Here is a 22,151-nt window from a genome sequence, read left to right on the forward strand (position 1 = left end):
GCTGTATGGGTGAATGTGACTTGTGGTGTAAAGAGTGATCTATAAGCACCATAGAAATACAGACCATTTAACCACATACATGTTTCTGTTTTTCTTACCCTTAAAACCATCTGCAGCTAAATCTAAAGATAAAAAAAAAAATGTAATAAATTGAACTTATTTTAAACGTTAGAAAGAAAAACATATTGTGTAACTATAAGTGTGACACATTTAAGTCCAACATTGTTCTCAGCACACATGTATAAAAATGCAGGTTAAGAACCATAGGGAAATAGGACGTGATATTCAAGGGGTGGAACTGAGGGCCGGTGAGTTTACAGAAGCTTGATGACTGAATGAGACACACAGCACATGATGCATAGATATTTAATGAGTTAACCGATTCATTCATTGGTAACTGTCCAATGAGGTCATGTCTGTACTAGACTTTATATCCTGTCCTACCCCAAAGTGTACACTGTGTGGCAGTAGGGAGCCACAATGAGCACAGAACATTTGAGGTGTCCCACCTTGTTGACATGTTGCTTTGCTTGGTTACTTTTTTAAGTGCAACACACACACACACACACACTCACACACACGCATACACTCACACACACGCACACACACACACACACACACACACACACACACACACACACACATGCAAACACACACGCACGCACACGCACGCACGCACGCACGCGCACGCACACACTCACACACACACACACACACACACACACACACACACACACACACACACACACACACACACACACATGCAAACACACACACGCACGCACACACACACACGCACGCACACACACACACACTCACACACACACACACACACACACACACACACACACACACACACACATGCAAACACACACACGCATGCCGCACGCACGCACGCACACACACACACACACACACACACACACACACACACACACACACACACACACACATACAGCATATATCCTTCAACTGTTTCATCTTACAGCTCTGGTCTTTGTGTGACATTAGAGCCGTGCCGTGGCTGCAGTGACCTTGAAGCTGCATTTGACCAAAGACAATGTGGCAGCGGCAGAGTGTTGATTCTCACTTCAGTTCAGATCTGTCCACTTAAGGTCTTCCTCTGAGGAAGAATACTCTGCAGATGGTGTATGAATGGAATTTGGACTCAAGGCCGTTGACGCTGAATCATCCTCATTCTGTGCTTCAATATACTAGAAATCAGTCAGGGCACGCACACACACGTACAAGATCACATGCACGCAAACACACAAGTGTGTAGAGCTAAAAATCATAAAGCACTGCAGAGGAATGCTCTGTCCAACTCTATCTTCCTCCGCTGTACAGTTAATGTAATTACTGTAATTAGAAAGGTCCCTGGGGTGCGGGTGTAGGGGTGGGGACAGAGGGTCTTTGGCTTAGGAGGGGGGCGAAAGGACGGGACGGGCCTTTCCTCAGGAAAACATATCACCTTCCACCACAATAGGGCCCGTCAGGAAACCACAGGCAGCCACATTGCTCTCTTGAGCCACCGAGTACTTTCAGACACGCTCTCACACTTGTCAGTCGCACACACACATCCACACACTTCACAGCCTGGCAGCACGCACAGCCACACACTCCAGGATGAGATTGTACTAAAACACTGCAAAGCCATCATACCAGGTAGGTCCTCATCCTCTGTACTCACAGACCTGATTCCTATCAGTGTCCATATTGTTGTGTTTCTCTGTTGAGGTTTTACTAGTTGTTGCCTAATCAATGATAGCTGCTCATCCTTTTGTGTTGTTGACATACTGAAGGTTGGAAACTGGCACTTACTCTGGTATGGAATGTATAAAAAACCTGATTGTCTTGTGTGATGACTCTCTCTGCCTTTTGTGATATTGTAGTGACGGAGGCTCTAATCTAGACTTAAGTTCACAGCAGAACAGATACAACTATTGCATATCCATCAAAATCCTTTATTAATATCTGAGGTCTTCATTTCACCTTTTGTTTTCACAAGACAGTTTTCCTTTCGAGGCTTTAAACCTCTTTACAAGTGTTTGCCTGGCCCCCACCTCTGGGAGAGGCCAATAAACAGTAGATAGGTAGAGGAATAGGTAGGTTATGAAATTGTTTCAGCATCACATACGATGTTTGAAGACTATGTTCAGACATTAAAAAATAAAATTAAACATGCATGATACCAGAGCAAATTGCACAAAAGCTGACCAAATGGATCTCGATAGAGTTTATGTTCTCTTTATGACCCAAAGACATTAATTACAGCCATGATTTCAGCATAGAAGTCAGCTTGAGATCCGATAATTGTAACTTTATGTTCACAAGAAAAAATGTCTACAGATGATGTTGGTTTCATAATAGAGTTTCCAGGTGTACGTATATAACTGAAGTGCTGAGAGGTGAGCAACTTGGACAGAGATTGTGTGATAACAACAGTGGAAAGTGTTTGAGACACGGGGGCTGTGGTTCAGGAGATAGAGCGTCCACTAATCAGAATGTCGCTGGTTTGATCCCTGGCTCCTCCATGATGAGTGCCGAAGTGTCCTTGGGCAAGACACTGAATCCCAAATATGCAGCTTTGCTGGCAGTGTGTGAGTGATGTGTGATAAAGTGCCGCATTTAGATGAACTGTATTAATGTGTGTTTGGGTGAATGACATGACTGTACTGTATAGTGCTTTGAGTGGTCATCAAAACTAGAAAAGCTATATAAATACAAACCATATACTGATGGCTTATTTTAATGCTTCTGCTTTGGGGTAAAAAAGTGTCAAACAGCAATGTTGGAGTTTGTTAAAACAATACTAACACCCTTCTGTACGCTGAAACAGTGTGAAAAGATTTCTTCCTAATTAGATGTCATTGGATACAAGAGAGAAAAAGAAACATTCAAAGTTTTCAGTTGCAGTTAAAGCTTATGCGGCTTCAGCCCCTGAGTTATCCAAATATTCTGGTTATCTCCCTAGGTTACAGTGTTTTTTAATAAAAAAATCCCATAAAATATTATGTTTCCACAGACAGAGTTTCCTTGCTGAGCTGAATAGGAAGGATAGTGACACAAAGATGGAATTTTATAATATGACTCACTTTTGAAAATATCGAATTAATTTGCGTAACTTTGCTGAAGCCTGAACTTTAAGAATTACACAGAACAAGGGCTCCACCTCCTGTATCAGCCCCACCTGATGTGACACTGTAAACCCAATGTTATAGGTCAATAACAATATAATTTTGATGTAATTCAGTTTTATTTCATTACTGTGCACTAAAAACAACAGGCTGGTTTGACAGCCTCCAGTAAATAAACCAACATACCAACCTCTTTTACATTGTGTCTTCAACTTAATAACAACATGACCAATTATCCTTTTTGACTAAAAACAGAAATCAGTACAGTGTTCTGACAAAAAGAGAAACTCAATATGACAGAAAAGACATGATTTAGTTTTATATTAGACTGATTCTCTAAACTTGCAGCAGAAAATAAAATCAATACATTTCAACCAAGGGACCAGATCTTTATTACATTTAAGCAAAAGGTCTGAATGATAAATAAAAGAGATAAATCGGAAAACTGTCTAAAATAGTCCCATCACAGTGAATCCTATTCTGTATACACTCCTGTCAATCATATGTTGGTTAGTCTCAACAAGCTGCAGGTCAACCTTTCCTGACCAGGTCCACATGAGTGTTTGTTGATGAGTGCTGTTATATTTATGTAAGGCCGCAGTGCCGCACACGTAGATGCAGCAATATTATGAATACATATTTCCTATTTGCTTATTGAAGAGCATCACATAACCAGCATGTGAAAGGATGTTTTTGATTTGCTTATATAAACTGTCTGGTGACTGACACACAGTTTCCCACGTTTCATGATTAGATTTTTCAGTCACACAACTTAGTGTTTTCTCTAAGACAATAGAATATAAAATATCCTTGTTATTACTTCTCAATATTGAATAACTATCAATATTGAAGTAGACTGCTACAAGTCATGTTTTATCCCAATTAGAAATGAAGCACCAGATAGTGTCAAATATGTAGAAATTTCAAATACACTAAATCATATTAAAGTTAATGAGACAATCACATTTTCACTTGTTTGATCTGTTCTGGGAGACTCATTCATAATAAATGATTGTGCTACATAAAGCATAATCCTTTCTGCCATTCTGAGACTCACACATTGTTCCTGTCTTTCAGTTTTTCAAGAATCTAATTTGCAACCATGCCCATTCTGAAGAAGCTCCCGGGAAGGTCCAAGAGCTGCCACGAGTTCCCCAGAGTGAACGGTGATCTGATTCTGCCTCGGCTGGACTTAGACCTCAGGGAACTCAATGATCTGAAGGATCTGAATGACCTGAAGGATCTGAACAAAAACCTGAACCCCTTTGAGGACGTGGACCTGGATGAGGATGCGAGGAATGGAGGTGACATGGGGCTTATCATGGGGAAGGTCATGGGAAACCACCAGCTCAGGACCTCCCGTGATGGAGAAGAGGAGGAGAATGAGTTGAACTCAGAGAGGCACGGGGCAGGGAACCCGAAAGGGAAACCTCTCAGGGGGACCCTGGAGCGGATCTGTGGAGTGTCACCACTCAAAACCCTTGGAAAACTGGGGAAGGGGCTCCGCATATCGGGACGCAACGTGTGGGGGAACAACTACCCACACTACAGCCCTGGAGACTCGAATACACTCCCGCCAGAGAGGGAGAAAAAGAAAGGGCTGCGCAGAGGCTCAGAGGGAATTATGACCCTACTCCGGTGAGCAGGGGTGGGGAGGAAGGAGACTAAATGAATCTAATTGAATCTCTATTTGGATTTCTAATATGAAGAGTAAAAAGTTTTGTTGAAATGCTTCAGGTATTGTGGAGTACAAGAAGGAAAGGGGAGTTTTTTTAAAGTAAGATATCTTTGGTTAATGTAGTGTATAATGTTTACCCCTACCGTATAAATATACAGCACATGATGTGTAAACCCAATGAACCACATGGTTTTTTTGATTTAAAAGAGAAAGGATTAAGTGTGTTTTTATTAAAAGGAGAGTGGCACCATTTGATGGATGCAACAATCCCTCCATAAATTAAGCAAAACTAAATTTGGATTGAGTTTGTATTAAAGATAACATTTATATCTTCTTTATTCAAAACACATTTTCAGGTATTAAAAGCAAATAACATTCCATAACATTAACAGGGGTCAAATTAATTCAAAGGATTCCCTAGATAAAAAACTGTGACAAATCAGAGTCAAGGCCTTTTGAACAGCTGAGTTCTCAGAGAGATTAGTCTCTGAATCCCGGAGATGACACAGAAAAATGTCAAATCACGTTACCTTTGCTTGTCAGTAATAGCACTGCATATAGTGTGTTTATTTTATGTGGAGTTATGCAATGTGCCATAACAACCTGCTGATCTACGGAACCTCCTTTGTTTTCCAGTGACATGTGTACTTGCTTACTGAATTGAGCTATTTTTAACAGAGGCAGTCAGGGCTGATGTGTGATTGTAGCTGCTACTGGGCACGCACACTACAATACAAACCCCAAGTCTCCTTAATACCATTCATGCTGTGTACTGTACTGCATACAATCAATGTGAGTCATATTCAAGCCCTTGCAGCCACAGTCATTCACGTTCTTTGCTGCTGCTGTGGATGTTGTGCAGCTTCACAGGTCGACGTAAGGAGGAGCGCAGAGAGAGCCTGCCCTGTGGGGACCTGAGCACAGACATCGAGGCGGAGGCTTCCAGGCGGCCCTCCTTCCTCAGGATGGTCAATTTGGGCAAGCTGAAGAGGGAATCCATGTCAGACAAGGCCTCCCAAGAGGACGAGGAGGAAACGATGGAGGAGGAGCCGGTGGTTAAAACCAGAGAGCCCCTCTCAGGTAATAAAACCCTGATCACATACGCCTACATACATATTAAGACCTCAGAGAATCATTTTTTATGAGTAGCTTCCCTCATATTTGAGAACTTTTCTCTACCTGGTTTAGTCTAAGTTGTACTTGACAATCCGAGTAAACTCTCTGATGAGTTTGAGAGGTCCCCAGATCCCAGAGTCACTGGGTTCAATCACCAGCAGACTGTGAAATCAGGAAATGAGCACACTTCCTCCTATTCCAGGTTCCTCTAGATAGATGTTCAACCAGGCTACTGTTCACGGACTCCACAGGGAGCCTCTCTCTGAATAGAACAGTGTGCAGAATGAGCAACAAATAACCCAATTTGTCAGTCAGGCACACGCGCAGCTACTTAATAATGATGAATGAACACAGTTGGGATGTTTGGTTAATCCTGCATTTTCTGAAGATTGCAAATAAACAGATTTATTTTCCTCTTCTTGGTCTCCACAGTGCTGGAGATCCTACAGTTGGTCAACCACAGGGACCTTCTACTGGCCGACACACACATGCAGGAGTTGGAGCGAGAGTGTGAGCTGCTGTCTCTTCTGCCGACCCCATCTACTCCCACCCTTACTCCCACGCTATGTCCCAGCAATCCCCTCAGCATGATCCCCTTCTCATCCTCATCCATCGATGACTCCCTCAGCTCCAACGCAACGCTGGACTCGAGCCGGCGGAAGGTGAAAGACGTGGAGCTCCTGTATGAGGCCCTGCAGAGGGAAATGTGGGACGTAGTGCGGGAGTCCCTCCGCCAGCCCAGCGCTGGTCCAAACCTTGGGCTTGTGGTGCTGGTGATTCAACAGGAGGAGCATGCGGATGCTACGTGGGCTCTAAGAGGGGAGACAAAGCCTGAGCAAGACACCCCTCAGATCCACACCAGCCAGCGTCCCCGGCGATTGAAGATGAAGTGGAGACAGGCTGTGGCGGAGGCTGCAGACTGGAGCCTGCCGCATCAGGTGGATACGCAGGCAGGACAACTGGCCTCGTACCTGGAGCGTCTGAGGAGCAGAATGGTGGATGACCTTGATGCAGCGAGGAGGAATGCAGTGTCCATCTACCCAGAGGAGTTTTCTGCCTTCCAGGTGTACTTGGAGAGCTACCATCGAGCTGTGGCCAAACGTCTTCGCACTATCACCAGTGGGCCGCTGCAGATAACAGATGTCTACTCCCTGCTGGACTGGTTCTACAACATCTACAACAGGTAGGGTACCTAATTAGTCAGTGAACCTGGGTGCTCCCATGAAATAATAGCCAGAAAGCTGAAGTACTAAGTAATATTTCACCGCTTTCCACCAGGGATGTCTTAGGAACCATTGGCACAACCACACCTATCAACTACAGCCCTCTGGAAGCAATTCTGCCCCAAGACACAGTGGACAGACTGGAGCAGGACTGTATCAGTATTGTCAGGGTATGACATCTTGGTTTTGCTTCTCTGTTTCTTGGAAAATCTGAGCAACTGAGAGGTTTTAATTTTCTTGCTGTGATTTTCAGGACAAGGTGACAACAGAGCTTATTCAGGTTCTGGATGAAGAGGAGCGGCGATGGGCCCAGACTCTGCACATAGAGGAGTATCAGTCACACCTTGCACGCTCTGTCATCCAGGTACATCGTCATATGCCATTTTTGCTGTGAAAAGAAATCTTGGAATGATTTTAATCATTTTTCTAAGACACTGCTTTCTTATCAATTTCAGAGGCTAAAAGTGGATTTGGACAGATCCACATCTGTGAACCAGTTTCTTGGGGCAAGAGTGGCTCGCTGTAGTCTGACTGGATTGGCTGACTTCCTCTACAAGTGAGTACATGCGAACAAAAAGTATCAAATCAGAGAAACATTCAACCAAAGACTGAGAGTTAAGTTATAACTCAACTTTGTGAAAGTAGCAAACATGATTTAACTTGCATGATTTTCAGATGGCAAAAACTAAATAAACTTCACCAGGTATATAGTAGAGTAATAATGATAATGGAATAGTATTCTCTATTTTGTCAACACAGAACTTCATTTTTTTTATACTATAGATCACAAGATTTTGTAACAGAGAACAACATGCAGGGATACAAGGACCAGCACTAGACTGGTTTAAGTCATACTTGAGGATTACAATGTGTTCACGTCTATGACATACAAAAGTTAGTCATGGAGTTCCACAAGGTTATGTAATGGGGCCGTTACTTTTAACTTTATATATGCTTCCTTTCTGCAATATTATCAGACCTAATTATATAAAGTGCCTTGATTTGTGGCGCTATACAGATAAAATTGAATTGAATTGATTGAGCTTGAATTTTTGTATATAGCCTGAGGATATCTTGATTGCCACAGTGTATTTAAAGGACAGGATAATTATTGTTTTGTGTTAACATTTTCATACAACCTGCTTGTGTTAGTTTCCACAGGAAGGTGGAGATGTTTCATGACACTCAGGCGGAATTTGGAGACCGAGGGGACGGATATGTTTCCAGGACCATAGCTCTAGTCAACTGCTGCCCTCCTCTCAGGTAGACAAACAATTATAAAAAAATATTTTTCAATAGATGTAATTTTATTCTTTGGTGCGGGGAGCACCACAGTAGCTGAACCCACTGCTTCATACCTCCTTTATGTTCTCCAGATCATTTGTGGAGCGCTGCAGGCAGTGTGACCCACAGGGCGGCGAGGAGTCAGCGCAGAGAGCCAACTCGTCTCTGGACAGGATCATCAACCAGTCAGTGAGGGTGCTGACTGATCGACTGTTTGAGCACATCAGGGTCAGTAAGACATGATCAAGTCTCATCTCAGTCCGTAAAGCTTGTTTCCCTTTAACTAGACCCCCATGACTGTGCAGATAATTTCTATTGTCACCTTTTCCTGTACCGATGCGTGTTAGACTAGCAGACAGCAGACTGCTCAGTGGTCTCCTAACATTTTATTCAGTTGTGTATTTGCATAGTGAGATATATTTTCATATTCATAAATGAGTATGTCAGCCTTTGTTACTCTATATCAGGGCAAGTGAAGAAATCTACGAATCTTTTACTCAAGTAAAAGTAGCAATTCCACAGTGTGTAGCTAAATATAATCCATTATAAGTGATACAAAAAAGAGTATAGAGAAATATAGAGAAATTGTACAGATGGATGATGTTCGTGTTTTATTGATGCATATTTGATATTTAATTTATAAAATTGAACGATTAAAAACTAAATTGCAGCTTGAAACTGCTAACATAATATTTATCGGAAAATGTCACCATATTTTACCAGAAAGTCATATGTTTTATATGCAAAACATAAGTTTGACAAATAACTAGTATCTGCAGTAAATTTAGTGCAGTAAAAAGTATAATATTTTCCCCTGAAAATGTAGTGGGGCACAAGTGTATAGTGCTGGAACAATACATGTAAGCACAAGTACCTCAAAATTGCACTCGAGTAGAGTACTTCATTATATGTACTTTAATCTAACTAATCAGATCTTGGTCTGTCGTTGCAGCCTTTCTTTGACAAACTGATGAAGAGAAAATGGCTGAATAACACAGAGGCATTTGAAGCCATTGAAGCCAGCATTAAACAACACTTTAAGAAATTCAGACGGATGGACTCTCCACCATATCAGGTAACACCTGTGTGATCACATGATGAAGTTTAACATGTAGACATAAATGCAGTATTTGCTTGAAGGTCATATGTAGCCAGTGAGGGACTAATGTTATGATTGACTGACAGACGCTGGTGGGTGAGGTGCACCGGCGGGTCCTGGTAGAGTATGTCCGAGCCATCATGCGTGGACGGGTAATCTGCACATCCTCCAAGATGAGGAAGAGGATGGCTTTCCGTCTGCAAGATGAGGCCAAACAGCTGAAAGGACTCTTTAAAGATCTGGTGAGTTTGGTCCTCACACGAAACATTATATTTATTAAACTGAATCAGGTGATGCCATAAACCTGACTTGCTCTGCATCCACAACATAAAAAATGATTCCTTTTCGGGGACCCCACCTATGATAAGTGATTCCAAAATGCTGATTGTTCAAAACAGTGAACAGAGCTGGCGAAGGCGAATGCAGAGTGGGGTGGCTGTAAATGGAGCCTGACCCTCAAACTTCCTAGGTCAGGAATAATTCAGACAGTGTTGATACAGGAGTGAGCTCTAAAAAATGGCTGCCGTCATTGAGATGGAGATGGATGTACCAGGCTTACGTTAGCACTTGCCAGGGGGGGGAGGGGGGAAGGTATAAAACAACTTGGCCTGTCAGTGTGGCATTTGCCCCCTTTGTGTGTGTGAGTTCAAACAAGTGTCCGTCACCTCGGCTGACAACAGGAAGCCGCTGTGCTCAGGAGGAACTTCCTGTTCCTGTCAGCTGGCCGGCTTTGATGCGGCTCAGGGATGGCCTTGATGGCCTTTTTCGCGGAGGAGTGAGATGAAGTATCTGTGGAAACTGGGAACTTGGCGTTGGGGGTAGTTTAGTTTTTTTAATGGCTGTCCGAAATAGACGTTATTTTTAGTGAATGCCAAGTCAAAGAATTCTGCTTTCTTTTTCCTGAGTGTTTGACGGAAAAAGAGGACCTGGAAAAACAGAGGTGGAGTTTTGTTATTCTCTCAGGATATCACCTAAATGTTTGGCCTCTCACCTTCGGAGGTATTAATCCGTGTTTCCTCCTCTTCAAAACAGATTTATAATTGGCAGAAGAAGCCATCTGGATAAACAGGGATAACAAATAACAAGTGCAGTGAACTTTACATTTAGTCAGGCAAATTTCCAAAAGGAAGTCAAGTGAAAATATCAATTCCATCATTTCCAAAAATGGTAATAAACTCTTTCACTTTTTTTTAACCTAAGTTTGTTTGTCTTCTCTCTGCTTCAGGATTCAAGCTCATCTTGGTTGGACAGCATCATCTGCCACCTGGCTGACATCATTCTCCTGGAGGACACTCCCTCCATCCAGATGGAGGTGGCTGTCCTGGTGAAAGAGTTTCCAGATATACGGTTAGGCTCTTAAATAAATTAGCAGTGTTGGAATGTTTCTGTTGCAACCAGGAAGTGTCTCTGAACCCCAAAAGGTCATATACTCTTTTATGCTTACGGCTACACATTCAGATTGCTGTTGTTGGCTCGTAGCCAAACCAGAGAAACTGTAAAACTGTGGATGTTTTTTTGTGTGTGTGTCACAATGGATCAAAACAAGGAAAAGGAGCACGGAAACATATCTACATTAACTTTGCTATTTTCGGAGAGGAGCGAGGGTCTGTTTTGAGAATGGATGAGGCTGAGAGGCCTCGGGGAGGATGGGGGAGCGGGGGCTGTTTGTGCACAGATTAAGACTCAGGTGACGGTTGGCAACCTACGGCCGTGTGTGACGCATAGCCCTCTGCGGAGCAGACAGGAAGCTGCTGCCGAGTACTTCCTGTTCCTGCCACCCTGCAGGAGACAGACTGGTGCCACACTTGTAAAAACTCGTGAATCAAAGAGAGAGAGGTGTGGAAGAGAAGAGCAAAACACAGTAGTGCAGACATGGAGACATGCTAACTCACCGCTTGACTCATCCCTTTTGTTTACTTTATGGCATCCCCTGCTGGTATTTTAGGAGATCAGAGGCTGCCGCTCTTCCTTGAGGTTTCTGGGTGCTTCATTTAACTCCAGCACAGTCCATTCATAGACTGTGACTACACCTGGGAATGCATGTCAGTCCTTCCAACCTCCTTCCACTCTTTCCTCCGTATTCAGTCATCTAACCCAGGGCCGTGTCCGTCAAGCTGGAGTGTGACCTTTAGGGTTGCGTCTCAAATACGGTTACTATGATAACAGGAAGTGCAGTTTACATTGTGAAATAAATGGAGGAATCTCTGTCTGTCAGTTTTCTAGAGAAACACTTCGGAAAGGAAATCAACTATGAGCTGCTGTCAAGAAATACAGACTGACAGACAGGCAGACAGGCAGACAGGCAGACAGGAAAACAGGCAGACAGGCAGACAGACAGGCAGGCAGACTTCTCAATTTATGCCTCAAAAAACAAAAAACAAACTCCTTTTGTGCGACTAGCTAAGAAGCCACCTTTTATATAGAGTAAATATATTATAAATAATGGGTTTATCAATGCCTTATGAGTCATTTATTAATGCTTTGTATATTAGTTATAAGCCACAAATAAGAGCTGGCTGAGATTTTTTTTTTCCTATGATATCCTTCCCCTGTGGATCCTAGCACGATTCTTAGTTTCAATACATGAAACAATTGAAAACATTACTATCAATGTTATCATCCCATCTGCTGACAGATATCCCGAAACACTGGACCTTGAATGTCGTTACAACTTTTTATAAATGGTTCTGATTTGGAAAAGGACACCAAATATTCAGTTCCAGGAACAGATGCTATGACTCAGACAGATGTGACTGTTTCTCATAATCATTTGATGACAGCTAACAGACTGAGATTTCATTAACACTCGTCTACCTCCCTTCCCCTCCTCCTCCTCATATCCTTCCTCTGCACAGGAAGAAGCACGTCTCCACCCTGTTGAACGTACGGGGGATGATGCGGCAGGCGGAGCGCCAGGAGATCCTCAACATCGTCAAAGACTTTGAGTGCAGGAGTGCCCTCATGTGCCGTGACCACGCCCTCTTCTCTGACATCCCCATCACCTCAGAGGTGCACTGCATCAGCTTGGGTCTCCTCCGGCTCGCCATGACCGTCTCCAACTGGTTCTCTGAGCACCGTCTGAGGCGAAACCGCAGGATAAGTGTGAGGAACGCAGCACCTCAACCCTCCGAGAATGTGGAAGACACAAATAAGCTTCACAGAGAAGACTAGCTGTTGGTGTGTTGTGTTAGGAGAGCAGTCACAGATGGGCTGTGACGATTCTGATGAGATGATGAGATGTGCATGCACCTTGACCAAAAACTGTACCAAATATTGTTAACAGCCATTTAAGAAACTTGACCTCAGGTACTGCCTGTACTGTACACGCTCACTTACTTACTGACACTTGTGCATTTTTAATGGAATAGTGAAACGTTATAGCTCATTATCATTTGCAGTTGTTTCATTTTGATCCAAACAAATACAGAAATAAAATAAGTGACATAAAATAACCTCAAAATGTAACCTCTCCACTTCGCCTTTCATTCCTGCAAACTACTGCAGAAACAACTGCTAGCAGATGCAATGCAATATGATGTAGGATGTTTGCTATTTAACGTGTATTTACTCAAACATATATACCCATTCTCTGGTATATAGTACATATGTATGTGAGGAAATAGTGCATGGAAATGTATATGTGTCGAACTGTCACTGTGAATGAAATGGATCTGTTGCTGGAACCATAATAAAAACCCATTGACTGGGTGGATTAAACAGACTCAGCAGCTCTATTATTGGGACTGTTAATACTGTGTTAATACTGTATACTGAGTTTCATCTGAAAAAGAAAAAGGAAACGTGTTTGTCTGCATCTTGTCAAAGCTCTGTCAGGTCTCAGAATGGATTTGTTTTATTGTAGTTCTAACTTTAGGTGTTTTGTCCTTGAACGTGGGCATGTCCGACAATAAGTCTGGAGCTATGTTAAACAATACATACCAAACAGACATGGGCCAGAGGGTCTGACGCAGGACTGATGCTGTCAGTATATATACACACACATACTTTATGCCTTTGTTGTTTATCTTAAGGATACGGAAGCTTTGTTCAGTAAACTTGAGATCCTGAAATATCGGGCTCCACCATGGCTACTACATGGCACTCCAGAGGGGTCACGCACCCCGAGGTCAACAACGGGATGTTTTTCGATAAACAAAGATTTCCTGTTGTCCACTGAGGTGCCAACGGATGCTTTTATTGGAGCCAAGTTTACGTTATGCACTAGGAGGGGACTTCCCCTCTGCTGCTCAGAGTGAAGGTGCAGCAGCCACTGAGCTTTTTCAAGTCCGAGCTGCTCGTGGGCTTCTCAAAACAAAATCCGCCAGCCTCCGCTGGGGCCACTGTGCACACTGAGTCTGTGGGTCTATATCGGAAACTATATGACCTGCTGGTCGCTTTGAAATGTCAAAATAACTCAAGAGGTTCGTTGTCACCTACTGGGAATTTTCCACTGGCGGTTGGACCAGCCATGGAGTTGAGTGATTATTTCACTTGAGATATTTCTTGTATCACAAAAAAATCACCATATGGACATGGTAACACAATGTCTTTAGAGTTATAATTTCTTCTTCTTCTTTATTTAAAAATCCAGAATCTATGAATGGTAAATGGTTTGTAATTATATGGTGGTTTTCTGGTCTGGATGACCACTCAAAGTGCTCTACAGTACAGGGTTCTTTTTGCCAATCACGCACACATTCATACAAGGCATCTACTTGCAGCACTTTCTCTATCACACATCACTCACTCACTGCCTGGGCAAATATTGATTATTTTCAGGAATCTACTGAACACAAAAGTCTGTGCTTGGTGAAACTCGAACTTGCACAAGTTTCTATTTGGATCAATGAAGGCGACCAAGTTGGGGACGGAGTCATAAATCCTGCCAGTACATCCACCGACATTTAAGGTGAACCCAGATAAACTTTCTGTCTCTGGCACATACATCGCTCTGCACAGTCACATGAAGTCAAAGTAACACAGTTTGGAGTGGAGGGGAACAACTAATGTATTTTTCTCTCATATTTATACTTTCATTTTCAATTTTTTTTCAATTGATGATGAAAATGTACAATTTGGACATTCATCCATCCATCCGTCCATCCATTTATCCATCCTATCAATCCATCCATCTTACCCATCCCTCCATCCATGCACCACTGTGCTCCCACATGCATTATAATGAAAATAGAATAGACAGTTGGACAATATTAAGGATCTGAACATTTTTATGAAATGATAGGATATTCTCTTCTATTATTTTCTATTCTATCAAAATCTTAGTTATATGACCACATTAACTACTTTAACTGTGGTTTTATCTTCTTGACAAAAAAGACTAAAACTTTAGTAGATACTGTACATATTGATTCATTTTTGCATGGGTAGTCATGCTTATTTTTTTACTGAGAGTAAATTGTGTATATAAGAGATTATATTGCAGATGTGTGTATGTGGACTATTTGTGTCTCATTTTTTCTCCAGATTATTTGAAAGTCATGATGGTCAGTTAGTCAGAGATGAGCTGTCTGTCATGTTCCGTCCTGCAGAGCTTTCCTGTTTTTGACGTTACTGATTTATGGCTAAAAACGATCAGCATGCACTCTTGCCACAACAAGGGAAGGAAACATATATGTGTAAAAAAGAAAAGAAACCCTCTTCAGTATTTCTTCATCTGTTTACCTGGTACCAACAATAGCCCTCAGATATCTTTGACCTGGGAGTGCACCGCGCTCTTGTTTTTATTTTTAATACAGTACGTTCCACGAATTTGTGGGACAGAACAGGAAGACCAATAAGTGTAGTTGGCATTGAGTAAATGTTAAGTTTGGCCGTGTGGCTTCTGAGTCATATGTACATGGAGAGGATTGTCAGACATCCTCTCATATAGCAGGCTGGAGGCGGCTGCTGCATGGCTGTTTTCCAGGTATTCCCAGGCGGGGATTACCATCTCTGACTGAGGAGTGCAAGTAGGAACCATGGCCAAACTCCTGGAGGTTTCCCTCGATCAAGCTGCTGAAGGTGGAACGTCCACAGTATCACAATGCAATCCCTGGGAAGCACTCCCCTGCTTCCTCTCATTAACACAGCTCTGCAATGGAAAATCCAGCTGGTTGTATTCGCTGTTTGTTTTCGGAAGCAAGCCGAGCCCTGTCTTTGTTCACACTGTCATGCACTTTTCATGGTTGCTCTCTCTTTGGGGTGTTTGCTCGTCATACAGAATGTCGAATATTTAAAAGTACTCAATTAAGACATTATGTGGTAGCTAAGAGTGGCATTTCTTACACACCAGGTTTAAGCGCTTGGTTTTGTTTAGTCTCGGCAGATCTGCTCCACCAGCTTTAAAGCAAAGGTGGACGCATTAATGACAATACATAAAAGTCAATAAAACCTGGGCTACCATGGTTTACACGGCTTTAAACAACTATCCCTGTGCATGTTCCAAGTACCTCTTTTATTCCGGCCCAAAATTTGGAACGTAGAATATTCTATGCTAAATGCTTGGATGTCGCAGCATCCTCGAATGCACCACCAGGTGAGTTTTCAAAATGGCTCCCGCCCTTTACCCTCATTCATTCCATGGCAGTAGTGTGGACACAACTTCCACTGAAAATGTAGCACATTCTCATAAACCACTCACAAAGAAGTGGAGAGGCTTTAGTATCTACAAGGTGCAGCTTTGGTGCAAGTGGCTCTGAACTGAAATACATGGAAAGGTGTGAAACTGGTAACAAGCAGCAAACACTTGGCACTTATTTGCTGTCATGCAGATGAGATCACGTGAGAGCATTGATCATTTCTGTACCTGTGAAGTTACCTGAAGCTGCAGAAATTAAAAATTCATCTTACCATGAAGACTGGTAAACAGGAGGAAACATCCCGACTCAGGTCAAAGGTGAGACAATCCTCTTCCTACTAGAACCTTATTACCTTATTACGGCCTAACTATTTAATGTGTAAACAAAAAGTCATGCAACAATGAAAACCTGTAGTCTAAGAGGGAGGTATGTGCTGAAAATATTTCTTGGTCTAGCCCAGCGACTTCCTGAAGAATTTTGCCTTCACTGTGTGTTTGTCAGGAAGTGTGTGGGGAAAAAAAAGTTTTTCCTACACAGGTAACTCCCACGTCAAACCACAACTTGTCAACTTGTACAAATTAAACAAATATTCAAGTCACAGTTTTGACGCTGGCGTCAATCCTCTCATATAAGTCTAGTCAAGAAGCGAACTCCAAACTGTCAAAATACACTTTTAAAGGATTACTCACTATACTTTTATTCATACTTCTTTACAGTCATTCTCCTTCACACAGTTACAATGAACTCTCATCACTTACTTTATTCAGTAGGTAATGACGATTTGTACATATATAAAAACAGACTCTTGAGGAAAAAAATAAATGATCCAAATGTGCTCAAATTATGCAACAGATTCTCACATTTATTTAATCATCATTTAATCGGGCAGTTTGATTTCAATTTAAGAAGAGAGACCTGAGAACAGGAGACATTCACAATACATGCAACACAAGAAGGACTAAATCAAAACAGTAAAAAAAAGGATAAAAAAGATTTTAAATCATCACGGGTGTTAGTGTAGCTCTGTCTATTTCTTGAGAATGTCCACTAGTCCAAGCAAATCGCTAACGTGTGCTTCAAGAAAACTTTGTAGTCCAGGTACTTCATTTCAAAATACACAAGCATAGTAAGTACAGTAAGGGTATCAAGCTCTGTAGCTACAACAAAATTATATAAAAGTACAAGCATCATATTATATAGCATTCAACCAATCAGAAGCCAGCGTTGACTGCAGTCCTAATTGGTCCTAATAAAGCCATAAGCTGCAATTTAGTTATGGAACTATTTATCTTTAGCACATCAAACATGTCAAAAAATACATTTACAACTATTTTACAAATGGCTCTAACAAAGGGGAATGTAAGACTGCACTGTAGGTTTGCGGCTCGTTCTATTTAAAAGGTGCATCCTGTTCTGGCAACATCAGTGTGAGTTGAGGGGACATCTAAGGTGATATAGCCTAGTTACTGGATCATGTACAGTCATGGTGGAAAATGTCATTAGAAGCCTAACCTTGATTCAGTGGAAATCATCACTTTGTCAAACTATGTGTCGGTCGGTGAGCTGGCAGCTTGGCCTCTCACACTTTGTCCGGGTTTAGTTGAGGTGTGGTCCTGACAGTCAACACATTGCGTAGACACACATAAACGGCCTGTTCTGACATGACCGATCAGGGCAAGAGTGAACAGGGAGAACCTCCTGTCCTCTCCCATGTCCAGTGTACGCTGTCTGTCAGGATGGCTGCCCACTTGAACCAAAACAATGGCGCTCTTTGTCACTCCTGATGGGATATCCTGATTTATGTTATCCCAGCATATCCATCGAGTGCATCTTTATTTAGCGATGAGGGAGGTGCACGGCCCTGCCTGCTGGTGCCCGCTCACACTCCGGGTCAGATGGAGCAGACACGCCACCCTGTTTGTTATCAGCCGTGACATTAAATCAGCGTTCTCAGGCCTTGGCCACAGACGGAGCAGAGGAAGTTCACCTTTGTTTAAACAGGGGACTGCAATCTAAAATAAACTTTGACAATATCTTGAATCATTTCTCTGTCTTAAAATGGGCCAACAAAACATGCGCACGCGTCAGGTTATATTCCTCTAAATTCTGATGTATTTGATTTGTGATAACAGTTGTGGGTGGATGCACTGATATAAATATTTTTGCTCAGGTCTGTGCTGGCCTGATGCCACTTACACTGTAAACATCCCAACCTGCAGAGTTATTTGTTTTCCTTTGTTTAAACTATTTTGACATCTATATAATAGTGAGAAAAACAGAGGGGGTGACTTTGTTGCTCCTGAATGTCTGTATTTATGTGAGGACATCCCCTGGCCTCTCAGACCTGGCCTTATTACAGCAGGACACTCAGCGTCAGTGACAATCAAACAGTGATACAGCAGTAAACAAGATGGAAAACCTCCAGACCATGACGCTCTTAGAAAACCATCAGTTTGCCTCATTAGCCATGCTCACGTCATGTTGAGGGCTGTGATGGTCGGTCTTCGTCAATCAATGGTATGTGCACAGTCGTGTCATCAGTCTGTGTAGATGAAGGCTGCTGACTCTGCTGATCCTCTGACATGAAGCCTGACAGAACTGACACTGTTAAATTTTGTATCAACAGCAAGTGGATACCTTTTGGTGAATTATATTGAAAACTGTGATGATAATATCATTTTGTGTCCAAAACAGACGCACACTTCAGTGCATGTTTCCTCAGAAAGAGAAGATCCTCAGGAAATACACACAGTTTACAGAGCTGGAGCAGAAGGCTCCTTCACAAAGTCTTGCGATAGGAAAATAGGAAAAGTACAGGTTATGATCACAAAATAAAATTTAAGTACCAAAAGTAAAAGTACTCATTATTCAGAATGGCTCCTTTTGCTATAATGTATGTTCAACTAATGTTTAATATATTAATGTACATTATTATCTGATAATAATTATTGATGCACTAATGTTTGTATCACTTTAACATTTGAATCAGGTATTTTTTTTATTTACTGCTGGTTGGTTGAATCTAAAACAATACATGAAAATGTAATTACCTGTATTTAAAATTAGAAATTTGGTTGTGTTAAAGTGACTAAAGCTTTCAAATAAATCGAGTGGGGTAAAAAGATAGAGAAGAGATATAAAGTAAATAGAATAACTTGAGTAAAAATAATTCTCAATATTGTACATAAGTACAGTACTTAAATGAAATGTACGTAGTTACTTTGCACCACTAAGTAGTTAACCTGCCAAACTGTACCCGCTCAGGCATCCGAATCTTAACACTGTCATGTTGACTTTATCAGTGCTGCCTCTCAGAGTTGTTTGCATGGCTGATATGATATACAGCCACTTTTAATTTACTATTTGAATTTTAGTGTTATTCAATTATAATATTTTAATCAAAATGAGCAGCAGATTCAAACACTGTAGATGAGCCCCAGTGGAGTGTCATGTGTTCTCATAGAGTCGCTGCAAGTCCCACAATAACTTGACAAAAACAAGTGGCTAAAAATAGATGGGAGGCAACAGAAAGAAGAGAGTGGGGATGACAGTTGGTGACTGTGCTGTCAGATCTTTTCATGGAAAACAGGGTGGACAAACGGACATCCTCAGAGGCTGAGTGTTTGTGAGGGAAGTCCACGGTCTGTCCTAGAGGCCTCACCTTTACTCACTGGGAGGGATTTCTGTTGTTCTAACTCCAAACACAACCATGCTCAGTGCAGCTCCCGAGGAGGACGATGCAGGAGCTGCTGTTTTGATATACCTGAGCATGGTCATGTCATCAGGTGTCAAAAACTAAAACTTTAAATCATCCGTCTTGTGCCGTTTGCACAAATCTATTAGGACGTTTTTAGGAATAAATTCATGAATCAATCAATCATTACAGCAATCAGTTACTTGTCTTTGGGCGAAATGCTACTTTCTGTAGAATGCTAAATTTTTTAACCAACGCATATCACAATGAAATACCTTCAGTTGACATCAAGACACAAATTTTTCTTTTACAAGATTTTCTTTTAAATTTGTAAATGAGGCATTATCTGCTGTAAATGCAATAATTTACATAGAGAACTATCTGGAAATTGTATGAAGCTTCTAAAAATGATTGTTTCTTTTTTGGATGGATTAGAGCCAAATGTTTTTACAGATTTTGGATACTGTCAACAGCATTAAAGAAAATGACATTTTGCCATGTTTGTAGTAACGATATATGAACAAACCCCTCTTTAATAACCTTCAGAATGTAGATTTGAATAAAACTGCTAAATTTGGTGCATGTGAAAGACACTGAAGTGTAGATTTCTGTCTCAGACTATGAGAAAAAAACTAACTTTTAGAAAATGTGAAAAAGACACAGACAAAGTGAAGTGAAATAAAAATTGTATGTATTTGGTGAAATCCCTTGCAGTGTCTCGTCCTACACTTGAAATTGTTCCTTGATGTCAACATATTTGTGTGTGTCTGTGTTTCTGCCACTGAACAAAGGAGATGCACTGTTTGACCAAAAGCATTTCCGGTGTTCATGAATCTTTTTTTCCCGCTTTCTTTATAGTCATGAGCTCTCCTACCTGCCAGTAAGCTGTCTGTTCCCTACTGTGAACAACAAATTTACTGGCCCAGGCCATTTGCGAGAGAGGAAACTACTCTGCATGGCAAGGAATAAGTCTGCAGCTGAACAATGGTTCCTCTTGTGAAATATGGCTACAGGGTCTCACCTTTGGCTCCCCGTGCCTTCTCCCATCGGCCTCTTTACGTAAGCAGGTTGTGTTCTGTACCCCATCAGGAAGAGGTGTTGCAGGAAACCCAAATCTGGTCTAGGATTTAGAGTAAACTCACAACATTAGACACCAAAAGAGCACTTAGCTGATCTCTGAGGGAGGTGAGAGAAAGGCTAAACACAAGTGTGACCCTTGCACCAGAATCCACAGGGAGCCAGAGATTCACTTCATTGGATTTGATTGCCGGTCCACATTGTTTGGAGGTTATGCTGACCTGCAGGGCAACCTGTCTATTGTGTTAAATTTCCCAAATACCAATTATCATTATCATCATGGATGCATTTTAAACTGCACACAAACACAATCACCTCATCTCTTTATAAACTCTATATTTAAAAGACATTTTTGATTCAAATGAAAAAAGATAAAATAAGAAACATTATTGATCCCACATCGGGGAAATTCACTTGTTACAGAATCAGATAGAATAAAATAAAGAAAGAATCAAGAGAATATGTGCATAATATACACCTTTCACTACAGATGGAAATATTTGTAGAGAAACATACTAATGTACAGTGGCACAGGATGATTGCATGAGGGTGTAAACCTTACTTGTGCAATATGTATGAAATATACATATACATATATAGACTGTTACAGGCAGGTATTGTGTGTATATATATATATATATATATATATATATATATATATATATATAAATGCATTTGGTTTTGTTATCTCAACATCACTGTGCAAGTCTATGATCACATTAAGGGACAGAAAATACTAAATCCACTCGTGTCTCATTCTTCACTTTCATCAATGATTATTCTTCACTTTTGGCTCTTAAGAGCATTGGACTGAAATTCTTAGAGGGGAATGGAAAGGAGCTCTGATCCTCACTGACTTCTTGTGTTCCATTAAATCAGATTGTAGAAAGGATGGGAGAAAGATAGTGGCAATTATGAGTTACAATGGGGAATTAAAACATGGACATCAAAGGTTTTTCATCACTCTCTCAGACGTAGCTGATTGTGTTAGTGTGAGAAAAACTAGGATTTGCTAGGAGACATTAAAATAATGCTATTTCTGCCATTCTGCTATTTCTGATGCAATATTTATTTTTACAATAGTTTCAGTCTACTCCTTAATGTTCATAACAAATTTCAGTATTTATACAGCACTTTTCTAGTCCTGATTACCACTGAAAGCCCTTTACAGTACAGGTTCTTCTCATTCTCATTTTTTCATTCCCCCATTCACACACACATTCATACAGTATATGTATGTGCAGCACTTTCTCTGTCACACATCA

The 22,151-nt window shown here is 41.4% G+C and overlaps 1 protein-coding gene across 1 annotated transcript; it reads left to right on the forward strand.

Moving 5' to 3' along the window:
* The first annotated feature begins 1,501 nt into the window (after positions 1–1,501).
* On the forward strand, positions 1,502–13,258 carry exoc3l2a (exocyst complex component 3-like 2a). Its single transcript, XM_035179566.2, has 13 exons — positions 1,502–1,665; positions 4,215–4,775; positions 5,678–5,895; positions 6,364–7,114; positions 7,210–7,324; positions 7,408–7,518; positions 7,610–7,710; positions 8,307–8,417; positions 8,531–8,666; positions 9,391–9,513; positions 9,624–9,779; positions 10,763–10,884; positions 12,393–13,258. The coding sequence occupies exons 2-13, from the start codon at positions 4,240–4,242 to the stop codon at positions 12,706–12,708; spliced, it is 2,796 nt and encodes a 931-aa protein (XP_035035457.2). The 5' UTR covers positions 1,502–1,665; positions 4,215–4,239; the 3' UTR covers positions 12,709–13,258.
* Positions 13,259–22,151: the final 8,893 nt, after the last annotated feature.

Source organism: Hippoglossus stenolepis, chromosome 15 (genome assembly GCF_022539355.2).
Source record: "Hippoglossus stenolepis isolate QCI-W04-F060 chromosome 15, HSTE1.2, whole genome shotgun sequence".
Taxonomy (NCBI): Eukaryota; Metazoa; Chordata; class Actinopteri; order Pleuronectiformes; family Pleuronectidae; genus Hippoglossus; species Hippoglossus stenolepis.